At 37.1% G+C, this 9,718-nt stretch overlaps 1 protein-coding gene across 1 annotated transcript; it reads right to left on the reverse strand.

The window, feature by feature from the left end:
* Positions 1–4,815: 4,815 nt before the first annotated feature.
* On the reverse strand, positions 4,816–6,337 carry LOC122004314. The gene is made up of 5 exons (XM_042559222.1): positions 6,190–6,337; positions 6,122–6,138; positions 5,975–6,045; positions 5,742–5,874; positions 4,816–4,860 (listed from the first exon to the last, which is right to left on the reverse strand). The coding sequence occupies exons 1-5, from the start codon at positions 6,335–6,337 to the stop codon at positions 4,816–4,818; spliced, it is 414 nt and encodes a 137-aa protein (XP_042415156.1).
* Positions 6,338–9,718: the final 3,381 nt, after the last annotated feature.

Here is a 9,718-nt window from a genome sequence, read left to right on the forward strand (position 1 = left end):
CTACTCCACTCTAGAGATCATACCTGATGCCAGTTCGATCCTCCAGACCGACTGGACTTTCCGCCTTAGGTTACCACCCCCTAGGACCTAGGGTTACCACCCCCTAGGATTTTTCGCCACCTAGGGTTACCTCCCCCTAGGACCTAAGGTTACCCCCCTTAAGATTTTCACCACATAGGGTTACCACCCCCTAGGACCTAAGGTTACTCCCCTTTAGATTTTCACCACTTAGGGTTACCACCCCCTAGTACCTAAGGTTACCCCCCCCTTAGGATTTTCACCACTAGGGTTACCACCCCTTAGTACCTAAGGTTACCCCCCCTTAGGATTTTCATCACCTAGGGTTACCACCCCCTAGGACCTAAGGTTGCCACCCCTTAGGATTTTTCTCCACCTAGGGTTACCACCCCCTAGGACCTAAGGTTGCCGCCCCTTAGGATTTTTTTCCACCTAGGGTTACTACCCCCTAGGACCTAAGATTGCCGCCCCTTAGGATTTTCCTTCACTTAGGGTTACCACCCCCTAGGGTTTTCCACCTGTCTAACCATAGTTAGGACTTTTCTGCAACCTCATTCGCACATGTTAGATAACAAAATACTTTAACTTGAACCCTTTGCCATAATCAAAGCATTGGTTTGATCGTCGGATGCTTACTGCACCAACAATCTCCCCCTTTTTGATTATGACAACATGGTTCAAAGTTAAGTAAGAAATATAACAGTAAATGCAAAAACCAAACCATGAGCATAAAAGAAAATAATTTCAAAACAAGATTTTATGCTCCCCCTTTCATTATCATGTTTTAAGTTCTTTGACTTTTCTTAACTTTGACTTTTCTCTACCCCTTTGATATAAATAAAAAAGAATACAAGGAAGAGAAAAATAATTATTCTATTTAAGTTTAAGCTCCCCCTGAAGGGTAGCACTTAGTTGAATTTAGCTTTGAGAAATAATTTTATTAAAGACTTAGCTAAATTAAACTTTTGAAAATAATAGTTTTGTCAAGTATTTAGCCCTAAAAGGACTTAGCTTTTCAAAAAGAATTGTTTTGAAAAATATTTAGCTAAATTTGAATGACTTTTGAAAAAATATTTTTTAAAAGTACTTAGCTTAATTTCAATCAAGCTAAACTTAAACTTTTGAAAATACTTACTATTTGAAAAACTGAACTCTTAAGCTAATAAAAGTATTGATAAAAACTTGACTTTTTGACTTTTAAAAGATTTTCTTGATTTAAGTTTAATTACTTAACTTAAAAAGGATTTGCATAAAAGCTTAGCTAAAGTACTTAGCTTTGAAGAAAAAATATTTATCCTTTGTAAAGAACACATAGACTTAGCTTGAATTTAGCTTAAAGAAATGATTTTTTTTTAAAAAAAAATTGCTAAATAACTAAGTTTAGAAACTACCTTAACTAAGGTTAGTTTTGAAAAATAACTTAGTTAAAAACTTAGCTGAAAGGGAGTTTAATAAACACTTAGGTTTAAAAAAAGAGAATTCTTGCCAAAATAATTAGCCTTTTTTTAAAAAAAAACTTTAGCTTTGAAAACACTTAGATTTTACCAATTTTTTTTTGAAAATAACGATTTTGTCAAGTATTTAGTCATTTTTTTTATAATTTCATAAAAGCTTAAAATATTTTATTGCAAAAATACTTAATATATTAGCAAATTCTTGGTTTTTGTCTTAAAGAAATATTTTAAAGACCTATCTTGGTTTTATCTTTTAAGCTCGTTTCAACATCAAGCTTAGAATTAAGTCCTTGTAATTATAGTTCTAAGTTTTTCTTTTCTTCCTATCGGGATTGTAGCAATTGATGACAGTCTTTGAATGCACCTTATCCCGTAGCTGAATGAGTTCATTATTAGGGAGGCTGGAAGTAGCTTGTAATTTCTCCACTTTATCTTTCAAAGTTTAGTTAGTACTTTCTAAATCCTCAACCAGTTTGCTCAAATGCAGACTTGAAGCATAGAGGTGAATATAATAACAACATGGTTATATTTTGTGGTTCCCAATTAGGAAAGTTTAATTAGAAACTTACTGCATAGCTTGACGACTTTGATCATCAGTACGTTCAGATATTGTATTCCTTTTCATTTGTGCTTGCGACTGCAACCAAGACTTAGCTAATGATCCTTTTAGTTGAAGTAGCCCATATGAGGTGGGAGCAGAGGGTTGACCAAGTTGGGATGGTAGCCCATGAAATTGTTTGAAAAGGATAGAGGAGTTGGTAGAAGTAGTAAATGTTGGTTGGTCCTAGGAAAATCGTACCGGTTTCACTGTACAAAAATTTTGTACAAGTGTCGAACCTTTCCTAAACAACCTATTGTGTTCTTTAGAAATTAAATTAAGAATCGCAAACGGAACTTAACATTATTGATTCCAAATTAAACTTATCTGTTCTTAATGGTTTAGATTTGGATCGCAAGCGGAACTTAACACTATTGATCCAAATCCACCTATGTTATAAATTCAATTAAATTTTAATTTTCAAAATTGGCTTCCAGGACTGCATGGCGAGGCACATGCCCTTCTTGGATATGAGAGCATCCACCACCGCTTAGACAAAGCCTTTTAAGGAAAGCTAATATTTAATTTCCTTATATAGCTGTAGGTTTAACCAAAAAGAACAATCGAATCACAAATTCGAAAAACAAAAAAAAACACAAACTCGAAGAACAAATTCGAAAAACTAGAATCTAATGCCTCTTGTGTTTGGAATTCTTACAAAGAAAAATAACTAGTATGATGCGAAAAATAATTACTAGTTATACCTTCCTTTGTATGCAACAACCTCTTGATCTTCTACCGTATTCGTCTTCTTATCCCGGACGTTGTGTGGGCAACGATCTACCGAGATGAGAACCACCAAAGCTCCTTCTTCTCCTTGCAAGATTCGCACTAAAAGAAAAAAGCCTAACAACAACGGTTTTTGACCGTTGTCATAGCCCCTTTCGGACTGTTGTTAAATGCCGTGTTGTTAAAGAGGATGACCAAAGACAACAGTTTTTAACCGTTGTCTTTGAAGACAAAGACAACAGTTTTACAACGGTAAAAAACTGTTGTCTTTTCATTCAACGACAACAGTTGTTCACCGTAGTCTTTGAGTGTATGCCTTTAATAATAGGCTCTTTAACAATAGTTTTGAACTGTTTACGACAATGACTAAAAACCGTTGTCTTTTTAGCCAATGACAACGGTTAAAAACCATTGTCTTTTTAGCTAACAATGTTATTTAACATCAATTTGACAATGATTTTTCACCGATGTCTTTTAACGCCATTGACAACAGTTTTACATATTTAAACTGATATCTTTGGGTACAATATACAACATTTTGACAATAAATAAAAAACTGAATCTTTTCCATCATTTTATAACCATTATTTTATTTAAATAATATATCTACAAAATATCATTGATAAAAAACCTACAATCCAAACATCATCATCCAGTGCAAATTTCATTAAAGTACCAAACATCATCATCCAAACATCATTAAAGTACCAAACATCAACATCCAAACATCACAAAAGTTTACAAAACTAAATAGTACCCATAACAATATATCACACATATATATGAAGTCCAAAATATCTTGTTTTGTTGGATCAAATCTTCTTTACCTGTGCATCTTCTAAACACCTTGTGCATCTTCTAAACACCATATCGAGAACTGCAACCTTTTCTGCTTTCTCCTCCCTCCTAGCTTCTCTTTTCTTCTCCTTTCTAGGTATGGCCATTATCTTTTCCCTGAGGTAAATAACATATGATTGCAAGTTAAGTCATTTCCCAGGAGTAAATGGCATAAAGATGATGATGACAAAGACGCTGTACACATTTGAATATGATAACAATACTTCTTTCTAGGCACAAACTAAAATTACTACATACCTCACTTTCAGTTCAAGTTATCTACAAAATATCATTGATCAAGAACCTACAATCCAAACATCATTAAAGTACCAAACATCAACATCCAAACATCACCAAAGTTTACAAAACTAAATAGTACCCATAACAATATATCACACATATATATGCCAAAGTATCTTGTTTTGTTGGATCAAATCTTCTTTACTTGTGCATCTTCTAAACACCCTTTTACTTCCTGTGAAAATAAAAATCACATGATTTTAATCCAATTCAACAACAACAAGTCTAGCTAGTCTCCAGTAATATAGAGCTTTAGAGTTTGCAAAGTATATAACAAAAACTGGCTAACAAGGTTTGTTATTTGCTTCATTGTGATATACTCTAAATTAAACTTCTCATACAGTATTTTCATATAGTAGATCCTATAAAATAGAGTATCTTCCAGAACCATCGGATAGCATGAGCTGCTCCAACAGAAAAATCAAGCAGAAAACATTATGCCATGCAAGAGAAATCAAAAATAAAAACAAGAAATAAATTTCAGACTTAAAACTAGAAGGCATTATTTCCTTTATTTATTTATGTTCTAGAGAAAAGGAAGTCACATAATATATATTACTTGTCCGGTTCTTGATCAGCCAACTATTCCCCTGCAAGAAAAATGCCCATTACACATCTAATGGGAAACTATATCCATCACATTTGGCTGCAGATTATTACCTTTAACTTATAATAATCGAGCTTGATTTGATCCATCAAAGGGGAGCATTGCAAGCTTTCCAACACAAGTTGGTAATTTTAAGATTATCATTTTGTTTTAACCTTTAATAATAGTACATTTGCACTACAGCACTATAGAACTGTCTTATATTAATTATGTATTTCCCTTTTCATTGTGCTTCTTGTGCAAGTAGGTCATCAGTATTACTTCGCCCACAACTACGGAGCATCCAATTCTTTAAGAAGAAGGTAGTTGAACAGAATCTTAGAAGTAGTTGCAAAAGTCATGACCAATTCAAAAGTTATCGAATGGAAAGGGAAAACAAAATTTAATCCTTGTTCTAATCGATCTTGATAAAGTAAAGTAGTTGAACGAAGCATGATGGTAAAAGGAAGTCAACACAGTAAAGGCAAATACATCAAACACAAACTAATTACCTGACAGGGATATTGGCTCTCGTGCTAGGGGATTGATCCTTTCTCTGCCCAGTGATCCACTCGCGGAGGCCTTTCAGCATTCTCCTTAGAGGTCTCACTTTTCCTCCATGATCTATAATAGGTAGATTGCAAGTATATATTTTAAATGCCAAGTCAAAATTGTAAAAGGCAAACTAATCTGGGAAGAAAATATCCCCATATCAATATGTTAATTATTGCTCATTGGATGCTCGAAAGCTTCAGGTTCGATATGCTTAGTTAATAGCCTTAACATGTGATTTTTGCAAAACATATGACATGATAATTGTAATTAGATTTTTTTTACTTGTAAAAAATCACTATGGGCATTGAAACTTAACAAACTTTATTGATCTGAACACTTAACATCACAAATGTTCAAGCTTGCCACTTTTCCTTGCATTAATAATGCATTGAAACAAGGTATCACGCAACCAATCCAGGACAATTTGCATGTCATTCGAAATTGAAAAGTAAACTTTTGTTAGCAAAAAAGACAACTTGATAACATGCACTTTGGAGGTGGGACTAGGGGAAATTATCAGGTCATTTTACACTATAATGGAATAAATCCTGGTTATGGCCTGATTAATATGGAACTAAACAGGCTACACTATACAAAAAAGTAAATTTCAATAGAGGGAGAATACATATAAAAATCATACTTTTAGTTCAAAGATGGAACAAACCTGAGCACGAATAAAGCCAGAAAGAGCAAAAGTGGTATACTGGCCGGTGTACACTCCATTATCATCCAAGTGTCCAATATTGATTTGGACGGATGCATGATCCTTGGCAGTGATTAGTCTGTTCGTAGCAGAACTAGGGGAGAAAACGAAAGTTGGAAAAACATCACAATAATCAACATAATCGATCAATATATCCAGGCTACAGAAGATCTAATTACTGATAAGATAATCACCATTTTCTAAGGATATAAAGATTCATCATTTCACCCGCTTCGTTCTGCATCTTGAAAGTGATATCGCTTCCCTAGATTCACAAATATGTGACCAAATCACCTGATAACACAATAAAACAATTAGGGAAAAATATTTGACCAAATCACCTTATAATAAACATAGCCTTCAAGCACATAAAATACAAAAATAGAATTCAAGAAACTCAAAGACATACCACTACTTTGTGGACCCATGATAGAAACTACAGCATAGGAGAATCCATGCTCTGCCAACTTCACTGACTTCATAAAGTGTTCAAGACTCGTGACATTGAATACACCATCTCCGTCAATCAGTTGGATAGAGCAACATTCATTAGCCATTTCTGCTTAAAAAAAGAAGAAAACAGTAATTGATGTGAGGTCAAAAACAATCCTTAATCGACACAATAGACATCAATTGAATTATTGTGTTATGGAAGTGAAGTAATAATCCTTTAACATGACAGACATAATAGATTACTCATATCACAAGCCAATGCATATAATTTATCATACAACTATACTTATTGGTATTGATGGAGTCTATCTGTTGGCCCATTCCATTGGATTGTAGGTTATTTTCTTTGTAATGACTTGGATGCTGAGATCTCTAGTTATGGTATTGATCCTGTCCGGAATGGATGCCTATGGCTTCCTCAGCTCCTCTTGAGCCTTCACTTGGAAATTTGGATGCCTATCTGCGTGCCGCTGGGGAATCTGCGGCCTCTGCCCGAGCCATCTCCCATGCCGCCTTCGATAAGCTGCAAAAGTTGGAGGCGGCCTTAAAGACGAGTGAATCCTCATTGGCTTCTGAAGCGGAGCGCCATCGCGCGGCAGTTTTTGAACTGAAAAATAAAGAGGCAGAGCTGCTTTCCCGATCAACTGAGTTGACACTGTTACGGCAAAGTCAGGAGCTCCTACAAATGGGATTGGCCGATGCCCAGGCTCTGGCTCTTGCTTTCGCTGCCCGGGAGGCAACCATGCGAACTCAATGGGAAACTTGCCAAGCTACTCTTCAATCTTTGCAAGCAGATCTCTTGAAGGCCCAGGAAGCAGCATCTCAGGGCCAGAGCGACTTATCCGTGGCCCGCGCTGAGGCTGCCGAGAACAAGAACAGCTTGGAAGTGTACCAGGCTGGCGAACCAGGGCGGCTGAAAGCCTACAGACTGGCCTATATCCGCTCTTCCTTATTCCTCCGAAAGCTGGGGAGCTGGATGACCTTGCTGCCATGTTACGAGGCCGCTGGCGGGGTCAGACAAGCATTCGAGCAAGGTTTTCTACGCTCGGCACCTCCTGCCACTTTTCTGGACACAGCTCGCTTATCTAGGGAATTGCCGCAAGAAACTTTTCCTTCCTTTGAAGCGGATGATGGACTTTTTCTTCTAGAGGCTCCTCCCCTCGCGGCCGACCAGACTTCCATTGATATTTCTGCCCAGGCTCTTCCTGCTACTGTTCCTGAAGCGTCTGCTGATCTTGCGTCTTCCTCCACAGTGCTGGCCGAACCCGTGCTCCTTCCGTCGGTATCCAATGACCCTGCACCCTCTTCCCCGGATGTTGCGTAATCGGAAACATGTTGTAATGTTAACATTTATGCGCTGATGCTGTATCTTTCATGACTATACTTATCTGTGTGGTCATGCTGAACTTTTGATGACCATACTTATCCGCCCTTATGTCTGGATGGTCATACTGTTTCCCTTCCATGTATCCTTGTTAGTTAGAGCCCTAGAGCCAATCATTTGATGATTGTATGGACTCATGTATATCATATTCTTGTATATTAATAAAGGCATTTGTTTGGTTATTATACTTATTTATATTAGTGCCAAATAGACTAAGTATAATAGCGTCCTTGAGTAGAAGGTTCATACCTATATTAATCGATTAGTTGAATCGATAGTGAGATGATATAGGGAACACTACTCTAAATCATTCCTAGTTGAGTATTAGCATTCAGGGACAATGTTAATACAATAAGACTAGCATGTAGGTCAGCTCGATGACTTGATCTAACAAGTCATGGATATAGAGATATCAAGCTGACACATGGGTATGCATTAGAGAATGTATACTGAATGACCCGCCATGAGAAAGTATCATGGATCGTTATATGAGTGCCATATACTTTCTCATGTGGCTATTAGTATGACTATTAGTCCTTAGACCTGAAGTCACCATGGATCCCTACATAAGAAGTTATGTACTTTAGTTTCGTCAAACGTCACCCGTAACTGGGTGGACTATAAAGGCGATTACTGGGTATATAACGAATTATGTAGAGGGATGTGAGTGATGTAGATGGAATCTATCCCTCCCATATGACGGGAGCGACATCGGTATTCTTGATAGAGTGAGACCACTAAGTGCATGGCCATGCCCAAATGAGTCAACATTAGATGTTGAGCTCATTTGATCGAGTGAGTCTACTTGGAGTTCAAGATTTAGATTGATTAGAGGATGACACGGTCTATGCCTCATATTGATCAATCTAGATGTCTAGGATAGAAGGACACTTGTCATTATTTTGTGAGTAGTCATAATTGGTAGTCACAAGGTGATGTCGGATCTCGACATTCTTGTAACTTGGGTAGTAATGATGTGTTGCTAGATACCGCTCATTACTTATGCTCCTAAATGGGTTTAGGGCATTGCCAACGTTACAAGAACCTATAGGGTCACACATTTAGGATAATTAGGTGGAGATTAGGTTCATATGATGAACCAAGAGGATTAGATTCATTTGATGAATCAAATTGGATTAAGAGTAATCCTAATTGGGCTAACTTGAGTTCGACTCAAGTTGATTCATGTGTTAAATGAGTCTAATTTAGATTTTGACTCATTGAATCAATTTAATTTAATGAATTAGATTCATTATATTAAGTTGGCTCGAATCAAATAGTTGGATTAGATCCACCATGGTAGAGATTGAGTCAAGTTTGACTTGACTTGAGAAGGAAGACCAAAGGTCAATTTTGACTTGACCTTTTGCCACCTCATTGGTGAGTTGGCATTAGGTGGACCAATAATGATGTTCCACATCATCATGGGTGCCACCTCATGGAAGTTACAAAGCCACTCTCTTAATGGTTTCATATTAATTGCAATTAATGCAATTAATGTGATTTTTTGAAAGTGGCCGGCCACTTGGTTTTTGTGTGAAAAATTCATTTTTCATTCACAAGTGTGCATCTTCTTCCTTCTCCCTCTCAAGCTCTCTCTCTCCCTCTCCTCCCTTGGCCGAACCACATAGGTGCTAGCACACCTTGGTTTTTGGTCATCTCCATCTAGTGTGTCCGTGTGGATACTTCTAGAGGACCGGCGCTTGACGGTCTTGAGATCCGGCATCATTTGGACGAGCGGGAACGCGAAGGGCATCGCATCAAAGGTATAAAGTGTTTTCTTTTGTAGATCTACTGTAGATCGTAAAGTTTTCAAACTCTTACTCGTATTTTCGTTCAGTTTTACCTTGCACGAGATCCGTGGCTTGGGCGATTCGGGGTTTCCGCGACGCGAAAAGCGGTTTTCGCGGCCCGTGCAAGGCTTGTACGAGTTTGTTTTTATTTTTATGAAAAATAAAACCTTCTGTGATTTTCTGTAAAAATTAGTTTTTTTATGATTTTATGGGTAATTTTTCCGTAGAAGCGAAGCACAAGTGTCTCGGCACTTGTAGGCTTCGGCTACCGGAAAGATCTTTCAAAACCGGCTTCGTTTTGCCCCAAA

This window comes from Zingiber officinale, chromosome 7B, assembly GCF_018446385.1.
Source record: "Zingiber officinale cultivar Zhangliang chromosome 7B, Zo_v1.1, whole genome shotgun sequence".
Taxonomy (NCBI): domain Eukaryota; kingdom Viridiplantae; phylum Streptophyta; class Magnoliopsida; order Zingiberales; family Zingiberaceae; genus Zingiber; species Zingiber officinale.